The sequence below is a fragment of the Blennius ocellaris genome (assembly GCF_963422515.1).
Source record: "Blennius ocellaris genome assembly, chromosome: 17".
In the NCBI taxonomy this organism is placed as follows: Eukaryota; Metazoa; Chordata; class Actinopteri; order Blenniiformes; family Blenniidae; genus Blennius; species Blennius ocellaris.
This window is the reverse complement of record NC_137666.1, coordinates 3,557,142-3,583,267: the sequence shown is the minus strand read 5'-3', so window position 1 is coordinate 3,583,267 and position 26,126 is coordinate 3,557,142. Positions and strand designations below refer to the sequence as shown.

Below are 26,126 nucleotides of genomic sequence, written 5' to 3'. Positions count from 1 at the left end.
ATCAATTACCCCCACTGCTTCTTCTGCAGAAGAGTAGTCCCCCGTCCCCCCCTTCTATAAATACGAGTCCATCCAAGCCACACACACAAAAAGACGCTCTTAGTTTGGAAAACACATTTAAGTGCTTCTTATCGTTAGCGGCTAACTGCTAGCTGCGGCACCTGTTGATAACAAAGCCACTTCAGAGCGGAGAGACAGAGAGAGAAAAACCCCACAACAGACTCACCGCCTGCCCCTCTCACGCTGCTACATCCGCCCGGGAGTTCCCGGTTTTAGTCGCAAGCAGGCGCGAATCGGAGGGTGATTCACAGTTTGGCTGGAACAGACTTTTGTTGCTCGTCGGGAGAGCTCTCCCTCCTCCTCCTCCTCCTCCGGCCGCTCCGCTCAGACTGTCACTTCCAGCTCCAGACTGAGGCGAGAGGGGGGGGGGGAGGAACGCGCGTGCCCCGCAAGGGCTATGAAACGCCGCATCTGATTGGACGAGGCCGTTAAAGAAATCTGCTCTGAGCGAATCGGTGACGTCGCTACAAGGGACGCGGCACGTGAGGGCACGACAAGTCAGTTTGATCCCGAATTCGTGTAAAAGATGCAAAAAAAAATTACAAATTTTTTTTTTTTTTAGGATTTTGATAAAATATAAATGCCAGTGAAATCCACATTTTCACCACAAATGTACATTTATTACAATAATTTCCACAAGTGTTCCGGGAAAAAAAATATTATATTGGAAGGACTACTAAAGTTACTTTAGGTTAGGAAAATCTAATTAAATCAAATCTGACTGCATATTAACATTAAAAAAGAAACTGGTTTGCTTGTGTACCAGTGTGTCAGTGATAGTCTTACAAATTTTACATTAAATAAAAAAATAAACAAGCACAATATATTAGGTTATTTTGTGGGTTTATGTGTCAAACTAAACATAATCCACTATAAATCACTCTAAATATGTATTTTCTTGCCGTTTGAAAATGTTTCTAGTGTGTCAATCATTCACTTGTTACTAAATGCAAATAAACTATATATGATGAACATGTGTTTTTATTACAATTACTTATTGTATTGGTTTCTTGTTTTCATTATACTGTGTAATACTTTATCTATCAACACATTTTAGAAATATAAAAAAATCCTAATTTCAATATATGTTCTTAAAAATAATAATTTCTTCATATTATAATGCAATAAGAAGCTGCTGTGATAACTGAATTTCACGCTTTTTACACACCAATATAGTGTAATCCTACATTTTTGATGTACGTATGCTGTATTAATGAGTAATTAGGAAGTGGGAAAGTTACGAGTTCCAAATGGGGGGGAAAAACAAAACTAAATGATTGCAGATTCAGAACTTGGAGCTGGAAAAATTCTAAAAGCTTGAGATGTATTGTGTTTGATGAACTCCGGAATAAACTCCCATTATTGTAGTTTAAGTGTTAAAAACAAAAAAAACTTTAACAACGCGAACGATACACATGAGGAAGGCCACAAAGAACGAGACTCGACCACGAGTTACAGAATAATCAGGATTATTTTTTATTAATTCATCTTCAGTTTCAATAATATCATTACAGAAAAAACATCCTCTTCATTATATTTATACAGTAGTAGTAGAATGCTGTGTCATTGCTTCATTACAAGTGCTGGTCATAGTTTATAGTGTGTGCAGTGTGACACTGAGTTCAGTCCAGTGTTACGAATCACTCAGTACAAAGGCAGTTTAACAATAACCTGCTTCTTCTTACTCAAATGAATCTATCTGGGTTTGATTGGTCCTCCTTGGGCAGGTGCCGGGACACGCTCTGATGCTGCGTTCGAGTTATATATCGCTGATGTGAGCTGTCAAATTTGGAGGGGAGAAAAAAAAAAAAAAAAAAAGACCTATGAAGATGGAAATATTTTAATACTCTTAATGTAAATCGAATGGTATTCACAGCATTAACGACTGCCTTTACAAAATATCACCCTGTTTTGTTTTGGTTTTTTTCTACTCCAGTCTTTCTTCAATGAACGCAGCATGAGCCAACGATGAAAATACCGGTTTCTGTTTGGTTTCTAAGAACCAAACCTCATGAAGGAGCAACAACATAAATAAATAAATAACTGTTGGCACTGGTAATCGCATTTCCATTACGTAAGGTTTTAAGTCAGATCCGGGTGGGGGGGGGGGGGGGGGTGGCCTGGTCCAGAACAACACCTGCCCAAAGAGGAAGACACGCCCCCCTTTATGGGCATGCAAGTGAGAAGAGGGGAGGAAGGAAAAAAGAGGATAATGAGGAAGAAGAGGAAGGGCGGGACGGAATAGAGTGTCGGCCGGTCAGGAGAGCGGTCAGAGCTCGAAAACTACTGACTGATGCTGCATTCAAGTCATGGAGGAAAGATGGCGAGCAGAGTGCACGGTCCGCCCCGCATCTCTGCGAGTTAAAAGACGACCATCGGAGATTTATCAGACATATAGGTTATTATCATCTTGGTGACTTTTTTTAGTATAATTCTAATTTCATTTTTTTTTTTTAAAGAAGAAAAAAAAGAGATTTTTAAGTGGCAGTTTCATCCGATACATACGACCTGAACGCAGCATCCGACCTTTGACCGTGTCGACAAAGTCGTGTCGAGGCCAACAGCAATGAGAGGAATTAACACGGTGCATCGGGCCCACGCGTAACGCATCCCAGTGGCCTCCGTCGATCGGTAAACAGGTTGTTTTTTTTGTTTGTTTTTTTTCCACTTCGCGCCGGGAGGAGAACTTTGGAGTCGCAGCGGGCTGAATATCAAACGAGATTTTCTATACGCTCAGACTAGGTACAGTACATAAGAGAGACGAGCAGTCGCACGACGCCTTGATCGACAGCCTTCAGCCGTGTTGATTCTTTTTGACTTTGATCGAGCACCTTAACACCGCCGTTGGTGGATAATAAGCGCAGTTTTACGAGCACCTGAATGTGACACCCTGCTTTCAAGTGATGCCGGGTCAAGAGCTTCCTTGGAAAGTTGGGAATCAAGTATGTCACAACTCTTGGATGATTGGAGCAGTTTTATGATTGAGAAAGGAAATAAACGGATAAATAAATAAATGATATGGAGGCCAATGACTGGCCAAACAGAAGCTAGCCTTCAAAACTAACTACAATAATCTTTGGCTCCTTAACAGATTAAGACAGTCTAGATCTTTTTTTTTTTTGTTTGTTTGTTTGCTTGTTTGTCTTCGACACACACCATCCAGTCACCAGAAATATTCACTGAAGCACCAAATAATGGATCCAGAGCTGGAAAGATCCCAACATAAATGTCGTTTTTACATGTTAGTTACACTTTTTCGATGTGGTTGCATGTGAGAGCCAATTAACGGTGGAAATTCTTTTTTTTTTTTTGTTCTTTTCTTTGATGATTTAGTACAAAAATGTTGAGATTAAAACCAAATTGCAGCTTGAAGAATGACTGTCAAGTTAAAAGCTGATTTTGTCTGAATTGTCAACGTGTTTCTTGACCACATTTACATCTTGTTGGTGAATTTTTTACTTTTAATATCTAAACGAGGTTGTTTTCCTTATCGCTCATTACTTTTTTACGTGATTCCAAATATTTGTGACCATTCGGATTTGAGCCAGCTTATTTTTCCAACTATACTCATGAGTTTTTGCATGTTGTATTTACTGTAAACAATTTTTGTTTTTCGGTCTTTCCTACATTTGTCATATTTCAAACCTTTTTGACATTTTTCAATTCAATAATTTTCTCCAGGAAGATTTTTTTCCCCCTTTTCATAAATATTATATCCATCGGAAGTTTTTACTTTGATCTCAACCGCTCACATTTTTAAATTCAGCCAATATTTATTAACATTTTCAAAATTTATAGTTGACATTTTTACTTAATTTTCTTTTTTTGTTTTTTGTCTGAACATTTCATTCGTAGTTACTTCATAATAATTTTTATATCGTTGTCCGTAACAAACACTCTCGCTCATATTTGAATTTACTTGAACTGGCCGCAAAACTCTGTTACACATGTAAACTGTTTATTAACATTTCACAGCTTTAAGTCAACACTTTCTTATATTGATGCCACTCTTACATCAATGTCCCGGATATGAAACCGTCTGTGTTAATATCTGTCTGGCAGTAAGAAAGTCCACCTGAAGTTTTTTTTCTGATTCACGTCAGATCAGGAACTAAACGAGTAAAACAAACACTTAGTTTTAATATTTCATTTGGTTCGCTTTGGACACAGCCTCTGTGACTGTTTCCGGTCTTTCGAAAGAAACAGACAGGAGACATTAATCTCGTCATTCAGCTCCGCGACAGAAATGCAACTTATTGAAATCCCACATGATTCCTTTTAAAGTAACTGTCGTTTTTTTTTTTCTGGGAGAACCAGTGGTCTGCTAAGAGGACATTACTCTCACCTTCCCTTCATCAAAGTCTAAATATTTCAATTTGTGTTCTCAATGGTGTAAACTTGAGACTTGTGGGTAAAACACCACTTGAATGCAGGGTTAAAACAATATTGGCAGCAGTACAAAACAATCCCAAAAGTCTTGTGTTTTTCCTTTTGATTCAATATCGGACTCATGAAGCTGTTGATTTTTTTTTTCTTTTCTTCCCTAAACGTGACCCGCTGACCCAGCTAAGAAGAAGAAATTCATGGCTTTCATTGAGAGTCATGATGAGATTTAGTGTGGTTCAAAAGCATCATACGTGAAGACTAAACTTAAAGTAGTAAATACAAAGAATCCTTGTATTTTTTTCCTTTTTTTTTGGCAATAGTGACTGTACTGGCACAAACTATATGAGCAGCTTCAATGCCTTCCCCCAACGATTATTTTTCCTTTTTTCTTTTTTTTTCCCCTTCAGTCTCTACTGATGTCAGGGGTCGGTATGTGGTATCTGAGAAGGGGAGTACTGATACGACAGGGACGGGTTATCAAGGACTTTCTATATCTGGATAGACGACGCCAGAACAGAGTAGCAGTAAAGGTAGAAGTAGAAAAAGAAGAAGAAGAAGAAGAAGGAGGAGGAGGAGGAGGAGGATGACAAGAAAGGGCTAAAAAAGGTTAGGAGGAGTGGGGGAAGGATGAGGCAAGTCTCTATTTCTCTATATCTACCAGGGAAAAATGTCAAACGCACAAAGCAAATGAACAGGAGAGAAGAGGGCATGGATACTACTAAGATGAGAATATTCAATCAGAACCATGATAATAATAATAAATAGAATATTAATTAAGAATATTAATAATCATTATCATCAGGATAATAATAATAATAATATTACAGAATAAATCTCATATTTTATATATTTTTTCCACGTTTTTTTTTTTTTTTCTTCTTCATTGAAATACAGTGATCTCCTCAGAGCAGACCAATGAGGACTCAGCCTGCGCTGGCTCCGATTGGCTGTTGCATATGACATCACAGCTAATGGCGACCAGGTAGACATGCACCACTTCCTGCCCTCGCCCGTTTTCCTTGTCCAGACAAGAAGTCCTGGCACCGCCACGGTGAATCGGTAGCGAGTGACAATGAAGTCTGGAAGGGAGAAGCAGACGCCAGTGAGTCAAGCCCAGACAGTGCGGCCGATTGGGGGGGGTGGGAGGGGGGGGGCGACACTGCTGCAACAACACACCTGCATCATAGCCGTCCGATGACCATGACGTCCACCACCTCTCCCTTGTGCAGCTCCACGTACTGCTCTGTTTTGGGAGGCAACATCAGCAGGCCGTTGGCGCTACGCATTGACATTAGCCTGCTGGATACCTGGTTGCCTGAGAAGACAGGAAACGGAGCGTCACGCCGAGCGCGAGGCAATTCAAATGCACATCTGTCGAGCCGAGCCTCCGTCGCGCGCCTGTATTCGGACTCGTGTGAAAAGACACAATGGAATGCGGTTAGTGGAGATGCTTGATCGCGGGGTAAAGGGTCGGAATACTCACTCGGATGAGGTTAGAGTTGGGGAATGCGTCATGTCAATGAGTCCATGTTTGTACCTGTGCTTTGTGCCCAGGGCAGTGGTTCCTGATGATGCCAGGTTAGAATACAGCGGTGGTACTCTGGTCTGGGGTCCAGCTTAACATCACAGGAAAGCTGAAACAATATGTGTATTATTAAAAAAGAATTAAAAAAAAACAAAAAACCCCACTCATGTTATATTTATACCAAGATACAAAGAGTGAGAGACACAACAGGGTTTATTTGAAGAGGTGCTGTACACATATGTGTGCATTTCTTACCCTAGCTTTAATAATTGTAGGTCTAGGATCCAGAATGCCTTGCATTTTCCTCAGAGCAGGAATCACAAACAGGTTACATGTCACCACTGCAGACACTGGGTTACCTACGAAAAAAAAAAAAAAAAAAACACAGCACAGGGCTCGTATGAAGGAAGACTGACGGCTGGAAATTTTGAGATTAAGCAGACTATAAATGTACACTTGAATCTAATCCAAGTCTGGCGCGTGTGAAAGTGTGTTTAGCAGCTGATATCTGCGCGAGACTCTTTGAGCTGATCTTTTGTGCGTCGTGAGGAAGCGCGTCTTGATCGACGTCCCAAACCACCGACGACACAAACAAAAACTGTCTGGCGTCAACTCCCAACGGAGCGGGGGCGCTCGTCTTTTTCAAGTCTGCATCTCGCCTCCTCCACAGGCGGCGGCATAAGCACCTGGCAGAGCAAAGATGAGTTTCCGCGTCCCGTCGATGTCGACAGTGGCAAAGGTAGTAGGAAGACTGAGAGACGAGAGAGAGAGAGACGGGGCGGTCGTGAGTCACGGTGTTCACAGTGCTAACGGGGAGCTTCGGTAATCGCCACTGCAACCCCGAGGAAAATCTAAAACAAAAACTAATAAATGAGCACACAAATACACAATCACACAAACGACATTACACGTGAAAAAGGTAGACCGGCACCGGGAAATAAAAACAGCACTGATGTCAGAGCATAAATTTCAAACATATACAAACTATTTTTTTAGTATTAATATTCACTGTGCTTTATACTTACTATGATACTTTACAAAGAATCTGTTGTGGAAATCCAAAACTATTCTATTCAACTCAATATATTAACATTATGGGGAACTAGTTTCATTAAAAAAGGTCAAACATATTCCACTATCAAGCTCTGGAAACCACAACGCCCACCATATCGCTCCGCTAATATTTCATAACGTATGAGGCACAATATTAGCACTTGCAACATATAAGCTACCCCCCCGTCTCGCATCTCACCCTGGTTTCATGAAAACTCGTCCAAAGTGGATTTGAGCATGAAGGTCAATATCCAGCACCTGTTTCAGGTAGTCCTGATGAGCAAAAAGCACACGGGGAAAATACACTTTAGAGCTCAACATGTCTGATGAAGCCCCATATTGATGAGCTAATGTCGAGAATCCTCATTTAAAATGGGTTTTGGGAGCTCGACATGTCAGCTGTAAGAGGCCGCGAGTGGAACGCTCACCTTCTCGCCCATGGACACGCCCCCTGAGGTGATGATGACGTCGGCGCGGCTGATTCCCTCGTGGAGAGCCGACAGCAGGTCATCGGGGCTGCAACACAACACAACACAGCGCCGGGGAGGAGTTACTGAAGCAAACGGTTTGAATTCCTTGTTGGGCTGTGAAGGACGTCGGTCACATCCGAGGAGGTCACTTTGTCTCTGTAGCCACGTTATGTCATCATAATTACAATATTAACTGGACATTGTTGATGGATAATGTGTTCAGACACATTATGAAGTGTGAAGGATTTAGTGCTTCTTTTTTTTTGTTTGTTTTTGCACTCTGAAGTTCAACTCTGGTCATTGAGATCTAAACAAAGTGGCAGTGCGTCGCCTTGCAGAAGTCACTCCGGGTCAGTTTATATTTGTTGGAGTCTGCAGTAGACAGACAGAGTGCATTTGTGTGGCGAGTTGTTTCTGTGTAACCTGGAAGACGCTCGAGCAGTGAGAACTTACTGTTGGATATCGTCTAACATGAAGCGACACCAATGTTGACGAGACCTTAAATCAGGACTCCTCATTGGGCATTGAATGTCTGGGATTGTAGTTTTTGTGCCCTAAAAGTGAATCATCGGCATAAACTTATTAATGGTACATTTTCCGTTCTGTGTCCTGTGATTTCCTGTCTCAAGACAGAATCTAAATCCTGCAGGATCTCTGCCTCGTCCTTGTGTGTACCTTAAGTTCACACTTTTTCCTTTTCCACTGATCCACCTGATCGGTAGTGACAGTCAAATGAGGGAACAAAAGAAAAATCTTCTCACTTGTCTCCCACAATGCCCAAGTTGATGGTGGGGTATCCATGCTCCTGGATGGTGGCGAGAAGGGTGGAGCGGTTCGAGTCTCTGATCTTCCCTGGGTGGAGATCGTCCTCTGGATTTAACAGCTACACACACAGGAGCAAACACGATAACGACAACGTCACCCGATTTAATCCCAACTTTAAACTGTTCAAAATATGTCTGGTCTGTGGATTCAGTAGTAACCCCAAAAAGTTCCAAAAGTACTTTGCATGCTGTTTACCTCGTTGCCAGTGGACATGACGGCCACCACGGGGAACTTGTGCACGCTGACCTCGGTCACTCCCACTGTGGCCAGCAGGCCGATCTCCGACGGGCCCATGTGTGTTCCCTTGGCCAACACGCACTCGCCTCGCCGGATGTCGTGACCGATCGGCCTGTGCAAGTACACAACGATACGACACTTTTTAACTCAAGATTCTCTTTCTAACGCGATCTTTGAAAAGTTGATTCCCCCACCCCCACTCGGTTCTGTACCTGATGTCCTGGCCGGGCCGAGCCTGGACCATGATCCTCACCTCCAGTTCCTCCGTGCCCTGCAATAAAAACAAGCCTTCAAAAATGACCCCAGCTGCAAAACGCAACACGCGTCCTCGTCCTCCACGCTGCAGTGACGGGAGAACCTCGTCAGACGAACTAAAACAAGACGCAAGTGGCTCGCGGCGCGCTGTTTCTTACATCCTCCGACTCCCTCAGCAGCTCTGTGTCTTCTACTTGGACCACGGCGTCGGCTCCACAGGGGATCGGCGCCCCGGTCGTCACCCTCATCACTTGGCCCGGCATGACTGTGTGGGTGGGCTGCGGATGTTCATGCACACAAACACGCAAAGTGCTCACTGGGTTAAAATGAAGAGGCAGACGCGCAGGGACCAGGAGCAGGCTGCCCATGGTTGTTGTCGCGAGTCGTTCTGTTTTTCTCACTGTGACTGGATTATGTGTTGATTTGTAGTGTGAAAGCTCAGAATAGCTGTGTGGGGGGGAAAAAAATAAAATATCTCAATGACATAATATATATAACATATTCACACTATGTGTGAAAGAACCCATTTAAAAAAACAAATAAACAATGTTGATGTGTAAAGAAATCAGGAACAGCCGAATGATCGGCTTGTTACTTATTTACTAATTATCTATGAACAATTAGCAATTCAGTGTTTCGCCACAGCTTCTTCATACAACATGAAATATATTTATTGGGGTTTATCAAATTTCTTGTCGTATTGAGATCGCATTGAACCTGGATTTATGTATTGTTTATGTAAAATAATGGTTTGCACCACTCTGGAAAGATAAGACAATGTTCTTTAGTTTGCAGTTTTAATAGAAAATCAATATTTACTTCAAAACTTAAAGAGCTCTCACTCTGCACACATACTGATCAAACCATTAGAAAGCGTCCCAGGCATTTTTTTTTTTTTTTTTTTTAATAGGAGCATTGGAATTGACTGTTGTCACGCTGGAACTGGTCGATCCACAGTATTTATGCAGCAGTGTGACGACCAGGGGTTAAATTGAGACAACTTGAGGTAGTGACAGTGTTGTTAACAGTGTTAGTTGTATTAGCGCTGACCTGTTGTCCAGCCTGGGACTCTCCCATGATGAAGCGATCCCCTGGGCCGTCAGCAGCTACAGGTCAATGACAGAGATGGCGTTTGTGTTAATTATGAAAATTAGATCACCGTGGCTCAGCTCAAATTGTTTAAGGACCGCCAAAGAACATGTTTAATGTCGTGAAATTCTGCGAGGAGGTTGACCTGTGAATATATTTGCCGGCGAACCCATGAATTCATAACGGGTGAAAGCAAATGTTTAGCGTGAACCTCGTGGGTCCCAGTTTCACGTGGGAAACGGCGATCTCACCTCGTACAGCGTAGCCGTCTTTAACGGAGGCCGGGAACGGAGGAAGGTTGTCTTTGGCATAGATGTCCTGAGCGAGCACTCGACCCAAACCATCTGCAGAAAGCAGCACTGACCAATTCAATTTAGAGCTTCTGCACTTCACTGGTATATACGATTGTTAAAAAAAAAAAAGTGACTGCAAAGAACTGTGGGACAGCTTAAGAGATAGTGTTTTGCATGTTCTTGCTCCAATGAGGAAAAAAAAAACAAAAACCCCCCAAAAAACAGTTGCTATTAATGACACTGCAGATGAAACTGTAAATAATGTTTGAAGCTTTCAGCAACTGAACAGAAGAAGCAACACGTGACGTTTGTCTGAATCCCGGTGTTTTTACTGATCGTGAAGGAGTCAACTTTTTTTTTTTTTTTACTTAATTTACAGCTGTTAGTCGATTTCATTTAATGCTCACCTAACAAATAAATGTTCTGGCCCGATGAGTTAAAAGAGCGACGTATTCTACCGGAGCTAATCGTTTTCAAATTGTTTTTGTGGCAAATATTGAACATTGCTGGAAAGAAAGTGTCAGAAAAAGACATTATATGGCCAATTTTGCTCATTTATAAGATACGATTCAACTCCAGCCTGCACATGATCCGTCAACTACACTGGAAGGATATTAGGAACCGGACAAACCCAGACTTGTCTTTAATGTTCATTATGAACTTCAGGGTGTCAATATTTAGTTTTACTGAAGCAGTTTTGTCGAGACTCGAGTGATGAAATACCGAGAATCACAGGAGTTGACTGATGATCCATGACAAAGTTCAAATTTCTGATTCAAGTATTTATTACTTTAACGGTAAATTAAAATAAATAAATAAATAAATGAAAGTCTATGGTTGAACCTTTGAGGGTGAGCAGGGAATCAACAGAGGTCCATTATACCGCTAAAGTAGTTTACCGTAATTTCTGGACTATAAACCACACTTTTTTTCACACGCTTTGAACCACGACACGGCGAATTTAGGGATTTTTACGTGTTAATGATCTTCATGCCACAGATACGTCGCCGATGCATTCAGGTGCGTCACGAAACGCCGAGCTTTGTTTTTAAATGTCGCGGGTGCGGCTTTCATTCATGTGCGCTCAATTGTCTGGAAATTACGGTATCACTTTCTGGCCTTTAAATCTTAACTGATGATGCCTCTTTTAGGGGGCCTCATTTTGCATTTCTAAACTATTTAAGACAATAACCAACCAACCACTAACATCAAAGTCCAGTTCCGCTCCGATAGCGTGCATAATCCAAACGCTCGGACTGCATGAAAAACGAAGACAAGGTAAAACATCGTGTCCAGCACCACTGTAAACTCTTCTTAAAACACCGTTTTTTTACTCGGTTGGCAAGACATGTAAACGCGACGCTACCGATCGAATATATGCGTGAGAGCACCCCAATCACGCCTTTAAGCATCAGACAGCTTCAGACCAGTGACGTTTATGAATTGTTCAAATGAAAAAAAAGAAAAAGGTAAAATAAGACGTGAGTCACACGGTGTCCTGCTCCGAGGACTCACCTCTGTAGTTAATGACTTCGATTCCCAGAATAGGCGTCATCTCGAGAACGGTGATGAAGGCTTTGTCCATTGACGTCAGCGGGAACGGGGACATGCGATGACGACGCGCCACTTTGCTGATGTCGACCGCGCTGTGGCCTGGACACGCAAACACAATCGAGAAAAAGGACGGGGCGTGAGTGGACAGACGGTGAAGACATGCTCTTGAGTAAACAACACGCAGAGTGTCTTTCTACACTTTCCTCAGTGATGCAAACTGCCTTTTTTTTTTTTTTTTTGGGTAAAGCTTTGGCATGTTAATGAGACACAAACAGACACAGAGAACTTACTGGCTCTCAGAATGTTCTCATTACTGCCACATCGTGACTGAACCTGCAGAGAGACAGACACATGTTCTGCATTTGGTCATCGGTCGATGGAAACGCATTGTAACGGAGTCGATTCAGTCGGCGCCGCTTTGCAACGGGACAGCCCCGGGCGCTTTATTTCATGTCTCGTACGCAAGAGGTGAAAACAATAACATGGATTTTAGCGGCGACTCATCTGATTCCAGAGGGAAAAATGCATGATTTTTTGGGGGGGAAGGTTATTCTGAATGGCTGAGCTCAAACTAACCGACACGCCTCGGATATCGATGTGTGCTAAGCATGTCTGAAAGCACTGTGTAAAAAGCTGTCATGACATTTTACTCTTCTTTACATCACATCTGTTCACATTTCAATAAATCAGTCACTCCTATGTCTGGTCGCCTCAAATTGAAAGGAAAATTGATATAGAAGTCACAGCTCGCTCAAAGACGAGGGGCAGATTTTTCTATAACGACCATTTTATCAGAGTGACAGTTATGTGACAGCCAGAACTCGGAAATACATTTTTTTTTTTTTTTTTTACATTTTCCAACGCCCTCCGAGAGACTTCAAATTAAAATTCTTGTGTTCACACTTGCAAGGTTTGACGAAAAGAAAATCGGTGCGATTGCTCTGCATTGGGCCTTCAACTGAGCCACATCAATAAGTCTGAACCGTCAGGTGCTGGACCAAAACCCGTAGTTCACCTGTTCACACCAAAAGACTTTCTTAATCCTACCAAACCTTCCATCTGTGAACACACATACACACAGCAGCAGCAACAACAACAGCAGCAACAAAAAAAAAACAACAATTCCAGCATAATTTGAGTACTTTCCACTTTTTGAATCCCACCGTCCACTTTTAATTGTGAATGTACCACAACTGAGGATCGTTCTGTGGCGATTGCGCCAAATCTCACAAGTCCCATTCACTCCCATTCAATTCCAAACAACACACAAGTCCCGAGACTGTAAACCTCGAACGTGACTTGGAGGGACACAGTTGTTAAGTGTTGAAAAGCCGAGTCAGGATGACTACATCCGTCGAGAAACTATGAGGAATTGAATTTGCCAGAGCGCTGGGAGGTATACGTCTTATCGTTGGCGTACTCATTGGATGCTCTCTCACAAGGAAGTGGATGACATCTTGCTTAATTTTGGCGCCGAGGATTCAAATTTGCAGCTTTTCTGTCGCTGGGGAGTACGTTACAAAATGAATTAAAAAAAAACAACCGACGGTGAAAGGTAGGAGGACTCGTTGAGCGGAGTAGGAACTCGAATTATGCAGGAACTGTCCATTGCCAGTGTGATTGATGGGGGAAGTGGTGGGGCACCTGTCTACGCCTGTTAGCAGGGGAACTTACATCTACGACGGCATGCTCCATAGACAGAGGAAACTTGTTACCCTTCAGCAAAGTGACACTGGTTTCTGGATCGATTCTCGTTGGCAGAGAGGCGCCCGATTTCTGGTCGGTTCCGATTTGTTTTGGTTTGTGCGTGCGTGCAGGTTTGTGTGTACCTTGGGTGTCGGGCATGAGGCGGTGGAAAGGCGGGATGTCGCCTGTGTTGCCCGTGGTGACTCGGAAGGGGTGGAGCTTAAAGAGGCAGAGTCTCGAGGAAGCACCTGAACGCCTCGAGAAATTATCGAGTCCGGGATCTACACACACACACACACACACACACACACACACACACACAACACACGCACACACACTTGAATGCTTGTCAAAGAATTCTCGTTTTATTTGTGTACAACTTGAAAATGTCACTTTTTTTTCTTAAGTAAATCGGGAATAAATGAGATGGGACATTGGTTTACATGCTACCGACGTTTATACTTGGATTTAAACTTACTAACAATTTTTGTCCACAAGCTATGACAACACTGACAAAATCATCTGCTACAAGATTGCTTTTGGTGTTGGCTAGGAAGCAAACACATTAATGACACCGAGGGGAGAAATATGGCAGATAAGTAGGCTGTATAATATAAATATTTTTAATTTATACAGACCAAAACATAAATGGTTTTTGAGGTTGTGTGTGAATCCTTCCATGTTAAATCAACAAGAGCCTCCAAACTGATATATAATGTCACTATATTCAACAACTCATGTGTAAAATTCTATTTTTTGGACTTTGCCAAAAAAAACAAACCCTGTAGCTGTAAAAAAAAAAATGTTGCTGAAAAGAACTTATATCCATAATTGCAGAAATATTATCAGCCGATATCAAGCTATAGCAATACATCCTCAAACTATTGGGAAGGTTCACGGAACATGTGTGGCTGCAAAACGAGTTAATACTTGAATTCATGTTTGAGGAATAATATTTTCAGGGAGTGTGCGACACTATTTGCAAAATGCACTAAGAAGCGTGATATTATTCTCAACTTTAGACTTTTAATTCTTTATACATGGAGTTTTATTTGATAGTTGAACAGCCGTCAAAGGTTTTCCTGGGCGATTGGATTTAATAGATTTGTCCTGTTCCACACACATCCCAAAAGCGTTCTCCTCGACTTCTCAAGATCCCATGGTTGTTTTGACGTAATTGGAGTCACGGCTATGTTCAAGAAAGCAGTGTGGTGATCGTTGAAGCTTTATGCCACGGTGTCGGAATATGAACAGAGTGTAAATCCCTTATAATGGCAACGACCAGGGTTTAGTTCAGTGATGGTATTCTGCAGATCCTGGTTGTCTTTGTGGCTGTGTGTGGACTTTCCGTCATCTCTTAGAGGGAAAGTTAGAAATGAAATACATGAAGACATGTCAAAAAAAACAATTTAAAAAGACTATAGAGACATTTTTTATGCACAACCTGGAGGAGACATTTAATTATTTCTCGCAAAGATCGAGATTGGGTGACGAAAAAGGGGTTTTCCACCTGGTATGACACGGAATGACACCAGCGTGTGCTACGGTGGGCGTGAAGGCAAAGCGACAATGTGTACAACAGCTTTTTGTAAGCAACCGATCAGACACCGGGAACTAAGGACTTCATGTGATTTAGCAATTCACCCCCACATCAGTGTGTGGCACATTCACATTGGGGTAAACAAAGCCCGTGTTTTTGCTCAAATTTACCGAGCAAGGGATTATCTCCGACTACAATTTGATCTCTCTTGCTTTCAATGGGTCGTTCAATGGCACCCCAAAAAAGAAATACTATCAAAAGTTTTCATTATTGGATCTCGCTGCAGCCCATTATCGAAACAAGAAACAGAAATGAGAAGAGACTAAATCTCAGTGTCGGGAACGGGAATAGCAGACACACAGCATACATACATACAGTGAAACATTAAGGTAGGATTAAACGGAAATCGATCTCACTAGTCCCATGTGAACAGGATTTAAAAGATCAGCTTCCAGCAAATTTTAGGTTGAAATCAGTTCGTAAAAAAAAAAAATACAAATGTGGAAATGCTTGACGCGTATAAGCCATCAGTTGAAAATAAATAAATAAATAAATACTGCATTGAGAACATGTGTTAAATTATAACTCCGTAATGTGATTTGACATTTCCGAATAGGACTACATGAGTAGCGATGAGTACCGTCTCTTCACGGCTTTGGGGCCTTTCTGTGTGAAGTTTGCATGTTCTCCCTTCTCCCTTCGTATTACTAACTTTACTAATGTATGGCGGCTCAGAAAGGTCAAACAAATCTGCTCCACTGACACAAGCCGATTATGAACATTGAATATGGGGGGCAATAGGAGGAAGAATTAAGCGAATAAGAAAGTGAATATTCATACACTGAAGAGGCCGGTGTTTACTGTGCAATTAATGTTGTGCAGAATCTAAATTCGAATTTGTATTTTGGTTAAGTGTTTCATATTCTCAAATCTAAACCTGAAAGTTGATGTTGAAATGACTTCATTCAGGAAGCTGTATTAGACACGGCTGCTGCACATTTGCAGGCGACATGAGGGTGTCTCTCCCTTTAAGGCAGGATGTGTTTCAGTATTTCTCGATGGCTTCCGCTGTAGTTTACCGGCACGGGTTTGATAAACATTCAACCCGTTCACAGTCCCACTCTAAAAAGGGAGAAATATGTAAGAACCAGTGTGAGTCTCAGAACTCAAAAGCCGACTTAACTCCCCACAAAACTGCAAAATCAGGTAATCCCAGAGTGTGGGGAGCGAAGTGCCGAGTGGCGCTGTGACTGACGGATGTGATGAACTGGCCGATGAGAAAGGAGGAGGAGGAGGAGGAGGAGGAGGAGACGGGCGGGTGTACGTGCGAGTGCCTCACCTGCTGGTCATGAGTACAGGAGCAGGTGAAATGAGAGGGAGGGGCGGGCGTGTTGCCGGGCAGGTAGGGGGCGCCCTTAGCCATGACGACAGCATGGCTCGTCTGATGGGACACGGATACAAGCATGCAGGCATGCACACACACACACACACACACAGACACAGACACACACACACACACACACACGCACATGTTGACACAGACAGACCATGTGAATGACATGAAATGGTTTGAGGTCACAAAATGAAGACATTCTAGAGAAATCCTAGATGCGCAGTGTTTTCACCCCCCCTGTCAGAAAAGAGCAGTACTTTTGCACATATCTGTTTATGATATATAGACCTCTGGTTGCTGCATTATGAGGTATAAATAAAGATGCCTCCAACATTTTTCCTCATAGTCAAGGGTAACTTAAAATATTTTTTTATATTTACAAAAAACATTGAGTTAAAGTTAATAATCCGACTCCTATAAGCTGCTTTACAGTCTCCCAAGCTTCAAAGTCCAATTTCATCTGATTGGCAAGCTTCCAAGTCTATTTTTAGGCAGCGTTTTAGCAGGCTCTTTGTCTTGAATTGTAATTAGACACCAGCCTCTCTGTGGTGCCTTGAAAAATCTACACCGGTCTCATTGTAGTTTGATTCCAGCTTTATCACGACACCTTGTAACGCGACGCCGCCTTAATCGCCCTGATTTGTAACAGTGAGGCGAATATGAAATGGCAAGGGCCGCGTCAAATTGCAACGGGAGAGGATGACACCGGGGTCAAATTACAAGCATCCGATGCTATACGTGGGGAAGGTTCGTAACAGCTGGAAGTTTGCCAAAAATTGAGGGAGGAGGCTTTCACCGGAAGAGGGTTCAGGATACTGCAGCAGAAACGGCTTGTGTCGGACTTAAAAGTGAATTTAGGCGGTACTTAAAGAACAAACTCCCAAATGAAAAATAAAAAGATGTCGACATTCTTTCAGTTGTGAGTTATGACCTGCTGTTTCTAAACTACAAACATGGTGGGTTGTTTTGAAAATACACATGCACTTGAATTGACCTTTAAAATAGTGCAAGCAATAGTATCCGATCATGTTACGTCTGCAAAGTGTTCCATAATAAAATACATAGATTACGAAGAGCAAATGTGGATGCTGAATGCCCTGATCTGACTACACGCGCTGTGCGTTGCTTTTCTGTCTTTACAATGTTTATTTGACAAATTAAAAAAATAAAAATAAAAAAAAATCCCTACTTTCTGTAAACCCCCCCCACTCTTACTACCACCATGTGTACCGAGTCCTGCAGCAGCACTGTATGTAGTACAGTAGCCTGCTGCTGCAATGACCCATTTTCCCCCAAAAGTGATCATTAAAATTTAATCTGTCAACTTTCAGGAGGCGGCGGCGCTCGCCCGTCCCACGGACCGGTTACCTTGGCAGCGATGGCGGCTGCAGTGATGTGGGAAGAGCCATGCTGGTGGTGGTGGTGGTGATGGTGGTGGTTGTGAGCGTGTCGCCCTCGCCTCCGGTCCTCCTCCTCTTCCTCCTCCTCCTCCTCCTCCTCCTCCTCGCACTGGGTGCCACGCTCCATGGTGTGCGTGTTGCTGTGCGCGTTGGCGTGCATGTTGGCGTGCGTGTTGGCCAGCAGCGGGGTGGGAGAGGGCAGCTGCTCCAGGGCGGCGTGCGTGGACTTGATCCTGACGGTGGCCTCGCGCAGCAGGTCGATGGCGTGAGGCAGGGCGGGCAGGATGAACTGGAAACACTCCTGCGAGACGGACAAGCGCTTTCAGGAAACACTTTTCAGAAACACGACGAGTGTTCACGGAGTGAGGTGGATCGTTGTAATTGCGGGTAAGCAGGTATGTTTACAGTATCTGTAAAAAAAAGCTCCAACTTCCTTAAATCAACGTGGGTGGAAAGGATCACAAAACATAGAACTTGGATCACATCGAATTTCTAAGTCCCACACTTAATCGCGCTATTTAAGTTTATTCAACTGTCGTCTAACTTATGTACTCACAGTAATCATGCCTATCATAGTGCAAATTTGTGGCCTAGAGATTGTTGCTTATACAGATTAAAATATCTCCAACATATATTTCAATTGAGTGGTTTATGTATATCTTTTGTATCAAAGACATGTAAACGTGACAAAAACCTAATACATATATAAAAAAAAGTAACTTCAACGAGGCACAGTATTTATGATTATCACCATATAGTTTCTGAAATGTAACCAATAACATGTCATAAATAGAAAAAGACAATAAAGGTTTAATTTTTTTTTTTATTTAACTTCCCTTTTATTCATTTTTTTAGCAACAACTTTGTCAAAACAGGAAGAAAACTGTATTGCACCTCAATTCCGTATATATACTTTTTTTTCTCCAACGCGATATGTAGATGGGATTAACTTGAAGAATCCCTGATGGACACGCCGGCGCAGCTGCAACGTCAAAGACTCGTACCTGGGAACCCTTCTTGCTCCCCGGAAGGTTGATGATCAGAGTTTTCCCGCGGATGCCGCAAACGGGCCTGGAAACAACAGAGGAGAGAGCAGATTAGGGGAGCGGGTATCACGCGCACTAATCTGGTGAGAAAACAGGGGATTAACGCCGCGGCTCGAGCCCAACAGAACAGCGAGATTATCCGGGGCTCACCTGGACAGCATGCCGAGCGGCGTAACGTTGAGTGATCCCATCAGCATGGCCAGGGCCATCCCCGGAGCCTCCCGCTCGATCACCTCTCTGGTGGCCTGCGGCATAATCGCCGGCCGATTAACACCATGTACCAACACGTTTGTCCCCAAAGAGCCGTGGTTCTGATTGAGAAAATGTTCTTTCGCTATGATTAAAGAGGACACGTCGTGTTTTTTTGTTTTTTTAATCTGATGACACGTGTATGTTAACTCAGTTTTGACAACTTTTTAAGGGGCGATACACGCCGTCTCAGAGGAAATACAGCAATCGCGGCGATATCTTTGGTGTCGGCTTTAAATCTGTGGCCCTACGTCACAATGTGAGATTGATTCAAGGACGGCCGCTATCACAGCCTTGCGACTAAAGACAACCGGCGATAAAACTCAGCGTCAGATAATTTAGGGTCATCGTGACTGCTGCTGACATCGACGGCGTGTTTTGTTGAAAATCGAGTAAATTGCTAGTAGATGATAACTAGTACATCGTTACAAGTTCTCTTTCCAAAATGAGGATCCCAAGTTGGGCCTCTTTTTTTCCGAGCCGTTACCACGCGTCACCATATCCTCCTCCTCATTTTCATCGTGCAACAAACCGCACACAACAAACTTCATGTCGTGGCCTAAGTTTACTCGATTCCTGTCGTAAAGTGCGGCAAGCTGTGAAGTTATAACGTTGTTATTATCGCACAACGTGTAGAAGCCTTAAGACAGTGAGGTTGGTGTCAAATTACAAGGCCGAAATGTTGCAGAATCGCAGGTCCAGTGCTGTTTAAAAGAGGTGAAAACACAGGACCTAAAATGGCTTCCTTCACGTGAGCCGACAAGATGAACTTAAGCGGCGATATAAAAACACATCAGATGGATTTGTACTGCGCGTCATAAAGAATAATGGCTCCCCCGTCAAGTCGAGCCCAGCAACTGTAGGCGCGTACCTCAGGTGTCACATCTCGCGGCGCGAAGCCAGTTCCCCCAGTGGTCAGAATGAGATTCAGCTCCTGGTCGTCACACCAGTCCAAAAGTGTTTCCTGCACACACACACACACACACACACACACCACAAACATTTTGCATGCAAACTCAAGCCGATTTCTCCACAACGACCAAATAGAAGAAAGAACAGTTCTCCGCCAACAGGTGACGAGTTGCTGCCAACGACTTTGAGATTGATTAACCGGAGGAAGGTTTATTATTTCTAGGTCAGAGTGGGACAGCGTGTAAAAGTCCGAAGTGTTCCTGCAGCGTTCCGTCGGGATGTCTCGACCGACCCAAAGCCAGGGAGGGGTTACCTTGATTTCATCGATCTCATCCGGGACGATCTTGTAGGCAGATATGACTCCTCCGAGTCTGCAAGAGAGAGTCGAGGGCCACGGTTAATCCGATCAGACCGTCACAAGTACGAGTCATCGTGGAGGCTCTGAGCTTCTCCCACGTGGACTCACAGTGAAGGGTCGTGGACGAGATCCTTCAGGTTGACGCCACTTCTGTCCTCAGCCAAGTTCTTGAAGCAGCTGTCACTGACTGAAAGGAGGACAGAGGTCCCGGTGAGCAGACAAGAAACAAGTGACGCATTTGATGACACAGTTTTAAAAAAAAAACAACGAAATAATTGAGTAAATGTTCTACCAATCCTGAGATTAAAGGCTAAAATTCTATTTGAAGTCCTCCACTCTCAACCAAAAAATAAACTGTTTATTATATTGACTGACTACGGCAACCAGAGGAGTCACAATTCAGGGAACTGGAATCAGAACTTTACATTGAAAAAGACTCAAAGAAGCTTTTAATTATTCAAAAGAGTCGTTACACAGTTCATTGCGGCTAATTCCGTCAGCATTTTGGGAGATATTGAATAGATTCTGGTGCTTTTTATTTTATAATTACATATTTCTGTCCACAGTTTATTCTCCTCAGATTAAGTCATCAGTTGCTTTTTAGCCGTGGACATGAATACACTAAAAGAAAGACGGAATTATTGAATTAGGCTCGTTTCTGTTGAGTTGTGTGAAACATGGGATTGATAAGAAACTCACGTCGATTAGAAGACCGAACTACAAAAGTACATTTTTAAAAATGAGAACGTTGTTCCACATGACAGTTCTTATGGTTTTTGGTTTGCGGAAAGCATCAAATATTTCAGGAACAGAAAATATTCAAGGATAAACCATCAAATACTTCAATATTTAGAACTAAATTGTGGATTTGTAGTCAAATCTTAACAGGCAGCAGTGACAACCCCATAAAGAATGAAATGGTTGCCTTCTAATAATCAAGGTAAATACTAAAAATCACACACCTCTAAACCATTTTGTAGCCTATTTTCGCTGTGACAAAAGAATCTACAAACTGTTTATTTGTTTTGTTGGGTAAACTCTGCTACACTGAGTTCAAGGACACAAATATTGAACAATCACTCTCGACTGTGAACTCTGGTGTTTGGGTAAAAGTCTCTCACGAGCAGCCCTTGCCTCCATTTACACCAATACACTACAAAACAGACAAGCATGGCGAGTATTGGGACAATTCGTAAGTTGGAAAAATAAGACTACTTCCAGAAGAATTTCAGACAGTCCTGTACCAAGTCCTTATTTACCAACAGCACACGTATTGGGAATCCCATTTTATTCCTACCAAAGCAACACCTTCAACACGTCACACCAGACCAAACTCTGAATACGTTTCCACCGCGGCACTTTAAGTCCAGAAACATTCACGGTACAACACAGGGATGGCAAAAGCTGAAGGTTCCGGAGGGTCTCGAATGGTTTTCAGCAATTTCTACCCATTTTGTACAAGTACAAGATAAGACATGGAAACAAAATCTTGCAAATCTTTCGGATATCTGCTGAAAAGTGAGAGTATGTAGGGTTAAAATAAGTCACTATCTTTCTGCATTGATGCAATGCTTCTTGGTCTTTTTTTTTTTTTTAAAACATGTATTATATCAACGGAAAATACTGCTAACAGTCTGGAATCTGACAAGCCGCACACAGTATGTCTGACTAAGAGTGAAACGAGCATTCTAACGGGTTGAACTCGTTAATTCTCAGCTGATCACTGATCGGTTATACTAATTATTTATACGTTTCATTTCCTGTTAGCGAGGCAGTAGCAGAAAATTGAGTTTTGATTCAATTTAGCGCCAATCTATCCTTGTCCTTGATGATAGCAATATAATTTAAGGACCTCACACCCCCCTAAACAATTTAACAAATGTCAAAAAAATATTTTTTTTAAATCATCAATTTCAAATCTACGGAAATCCACAAATCGGCGGAGAATTGCCGTCTCCGTAAAACCTTGATTTCCTCCACACGTGACAGGCAACAGAATCGTAAAAAAAATCGTAAAGCATCGCCTTCTGAGACGACTGCTCATGTTTTGCAATCGCCATTTTTGCACGATGCTACGAAAGCGAGAAGCAATCTGGCATCGGCTCTAATCAGATTACAACCAGGGCTACCGGGCTGCATGACATTAAGTGAAAGTGCGGTCTGAAATCATAATTGTGATTGTGATGTAACGTGTAATAAATATGATGTTAATGACTTCTCGCTTCGCGATTGGTTCTCATTCATAACAGTGCTCGTTCTCTTGCATCCGCATTTTCCTGCAATCACATCACTCACTAAGCTCTCTTCACCATCTACCCAGTGGAGGGGGTGGGGGGGTGGGGAGGGGTGGGTGTGGGGGGGGGGCATCTCGGCCAGCAGGGCGCCATCTGACGGGCCAAATAGGATGACAAACAAAGCACAAATACACATGAATACAATTTTTTGCTGTATGTATATTGTGCATGTCGGCGTCACAAGAATTTGGTTTTGACAGTTCAATTCTGCGGGTTGTCTGATGTGAGGCAATGCTAAAGTCTAATGTGAAAATTTAGCAACGTCGCACTAGAATAAAAGAATAAAACTGGGCACGTCATAATTAGTAATTGTATTTTGGGACTTAAATTCAATCGAGTTCATACTAGAGCTTCAAAATAACTGGAATGAAGGCTCAAGATGTTAGATAAACATTTCTGTGCAAGGTCCGTTATTGTAAAAGGAGTAAATTATGGTTATGGCGAGTTTAGTGTTTATTCGTCTACATCGGGGGAGTATTTCATTGAGGGCCACAAAGATATAGAAAATTGGTCGAGCCACTTCACAGAGGTCATCAGCTATCCCCAATATATTTACTAAAAATGTTTTCAAGCGACAACAGAAAACTTTGGCTTGCATTTTAGGTGCCCGTTTACATGACAAATGTATTTGGAAACTGAAAATGCAACTTGCCACGACTGCACACTAGTGAATAGTTCTTCTGCGCACGTATAAGTAGACGGACAATAACCGCAAGGTTTGCGTCCAGAGTGCCACCCCTAAGAGCAATCCAAAATAGTCATCTGTCTATATAAACGTCCCTGTCGTACCTATTTTTTAATGGTTATAGCATATTGTACTGTGTGTATTCAAGAGACCAGTAGTGATGAATATGGGTTATAATCATTTCAAGACACATAATCAAGTTACCAGGTGATAGAAAACCAATATTTTCCTTTAGCCTAGTTTTGATCCTTGTGCAGAAACATTACGTTGTTGTATGTGCCTACGCAATAAAGCAGTATCTATAATTTATCTATCTGGACAAAAGAAATCAATGAATTCTTAGACTCCGGGTCAGTTGGTAGAGCACTTGTCTCCCAATCGGAAGGGTGCAGGTTCAATTCCCCATTTCTGCTTGTCCACATGTTAAAGAAGAGCAAGACACTGATCCCAATGGATGGATTAGGCCTTGGCGTGGCGGTCACCTCCATTGGCGTATGGATGGGTATTTGAAGGGGTTTTGGGACCTCTCAAGCAGCTGAAAAGGGTTATATTCGTGAAATCCATTTACCACTTGCTTGACGGTTTTAGCGGACCAGATTGGAGCCTCTTGCAGGCCGGTTTGGCCTCATGTGCCTTGATTCAGATGAACAAATATCTCTGGTCCCGACTACAGAGGGGGCGTATGGTCAACCATTTAGCTGCATCCATAATTCTGACAATATTCAAAATGATGGCTTTTATATTGGAAGAGGGAGGAAACTTCAAATGTTCCAAGGGACCTGGATTGACAAGAACATCCAATATCTTGTCAGTAATATGGGGGGGGGGGGGGGGCTCTTGCTTCAATAATTTTCTGTTGAAGTTGCTTTTGGCTCGACCTCAAATGACGTCCGCGTGAGAGAGATGATCCCAGCAGCACATGAATGGATTAGTATCGTGTGTTTGCATGTGACAGACAGGAGCACTGCTGTCTGCTGGACGGACTGCGGGGTCAAGCTGCTCTCAGCTCGGATGCTCAGCCAGCTGCTGGCTGCCGTCCTTTTTAGCATTATCCTCACGTCTTCCCCTCCTTGCTTTGGTAAGAATAAATAAATAAATAATGCAAAAATAAAATAATAACAACAAAAAAAAGACAGCAGTGCTAACTGGTGGCTGCCACACTGGTCCCAGTCGTCCTCATCCTCCTCCTCCTCCTCATCATCATCATCTTCTTATTCTTCTTCCTCCTCCTCTGCACGACTCACCGACGAACATCAGCCGAGCTAATCCGAGGAGCAGCTCCCACAAACCGCACAGCTCCCTTCATCATCTGGCCCTGTGGCGCTGCGCCTTGCCGCCTCTCTCTCTCACTCTATCTCTCTCTCTCTTTAAAGAAGCGACCAAACGCACGATTTAGGATTAATAAAATGCTGATATGTGCGGTATAAACAGGAGCGAGGGGCGTCCAGCGTGAAACGCCGCGGCCGCCCTTAAGAGCGTTTCGGGGAGACGATGTATCGGGGAAACACCGTGGAACGGGGGGCAACATATAGGACCTGCAAAGGGAAATGAATAATGCAGCTCATGTAGGCTCGGTAACGCTACATTGCTGGAAAATACAACGTTCAACTTCGCGTCAAGCTCGCGCGAACGCGGCAAAGCCAGACCGGAAACGCGACGGTGTTCCTTTCACAGTAGAGGCGCCGAATCCCAGGAAAGATACGCCACCGGCGTGCGGCTCGAAGCTTATTTTGAAAGTCTCCGCCGGGGGACTTTTCCCGTCGACTCTGACTTGACGTCCAAAAAAAAAAATCTCACTATACTGTCCTAAAGCTAACAAGTACAACCAGGCTATGACAGCTGTGCCCCGTGTGCGAATGCAAAAGTGTCAAACATGAACATATACGTGCACACACGCGCGTTCGGACGCGATCCTCACACCTGTCCGACCTGTCACGGCTGCCTCGCTCTTGCCCGCACCTCGGCGCGAGCAGCGCCGGTTAGCGGAGCGGCTAGCCGCCAGCTAGCTCCGCAGCGGAGACGGCTCGGTATCGTGACACGGACGCGGCGACAAGAACCACCGACGACAAAACGCCACCGAGCCCCGCACCGTCGGCGGGCGTTTTGCCGCATTTAGCCAGGCGGCCGCCTTACCCGTCAGTATCCCCACTCTGGTCTGATGGTCGTGGTTGGTGAGGACCATCCCGTCCGCCGCCATGTTTACAACCTCCGTCTGCACTGTGACGGCGCATACATAGAAACTGTGTGGTGGAGGTGGAGGTGGTGGTGTGCGGGCTGCTGCTGCTGCTGCTGCCGCTGCCGCTGCTGCTGCACCTCTGGAGGACGGCTGGAGTGTGTGCATGCGTGTGTGTGTGTGTGTGTGTGTGTGTGTGTACGTGTGTGTGCGTGTACTCGTGTCCTTTAAGTGTTAAATGTCCTCCAAAACTAATAAGATTTGGGGCCTCGGCCTCAGGTCTGGTATGTTGTGAAGCCCCGGACAAGAGTGAGGTGACCTCTGTGCAGATGATCATCCAGTATTGTCTGGTCAGTCAGTGCTCCTTTAAGAAGACATCTCACCCCCCCCCCCCCCCCCCCCCCCCCCAAAAAAAAAGAAAGTCTATGTTCTCCCAAACTGTCATTAAAAGAAATGCATTTATATTGCATGCATGGATGAGGGGGGAAAAAATCCTACCTTTCTGCATGCATGGAGTATAAAATGTGCAGCTGACATATAACATCACACACTTATATTTGATGTCTTTTTTTATATACGTTTTCACAGATAAAGCTTCATTTTGCAAAAGGGTGGAATGAACAAATACAAAATACGAACACCA

The 26,126-nt window shown here is 43.3% G+C and overlaps 1 protein-coding gene across 7 annotated transcripts; it reads right to left on the bottom strand.

Annotated features, from left to right (window-relative positions):
* Positions 1–1,556: 1,556 nt before the first annotated feature.
* On the bottom strand, positions 1,557–25,801 carry gphna (gephyrin a). Of its 7 annotated transcripts, none has more exons than XM_080512425.1 (24): positions 25,444–25,801; positions 20,440–20,518; positions 20,287–20,344; positions 19,933–20,025; positions 18,963–19,057; positions 18,771–18,837; positions 17,735–18,067; positions 16,313–16,414; positions 13,577–13,714; positions 12,038–12,080; positions 11,709–11,846; positions 10,152–10,259; positions 9,862–9,917; positions 8,970–9,089; positions 8,769–8,827; positions 8,515–8,668; positions 8,256–8,377; positions 7,453–7,540; positions 7,224–7,297; positions 6,658–6,722; positions 6,227–6,330; positions 5,984–6,080; positions 5,623–5,761; positions 1,557–5,525 (listed from the first exon to the last, which is right to left on the bottom strand). In XM_080512425.1, exons 1-23 carry the CDS (start codon positions 25,649–25,651, stop codon positions 5,628–5,630), a joined length of 2,535 nt encoding a protein of 844 aa, XP_080368551.1. In that variant the 5' UTR covers positions 25,652–25,801; the 3' UTR covers positions 1,557–5,525; positions 5,623–5,627. The 7 variants fall into 7 exon arrangements, 6 of the variants coding, with proteins under 6 accessions (XP_080368551.1, XP_080368552.1, XP_080368547.1 ...); XM_080512426.1 differs by having other exon boundaries at positions 10,152–10,244; XM_080512421.1 differs by having other exon boundaries at positions 19,933–20,344.
* Between the last annotated feature and the right edge of the window lie 325 nt (positions 25,802–26,126).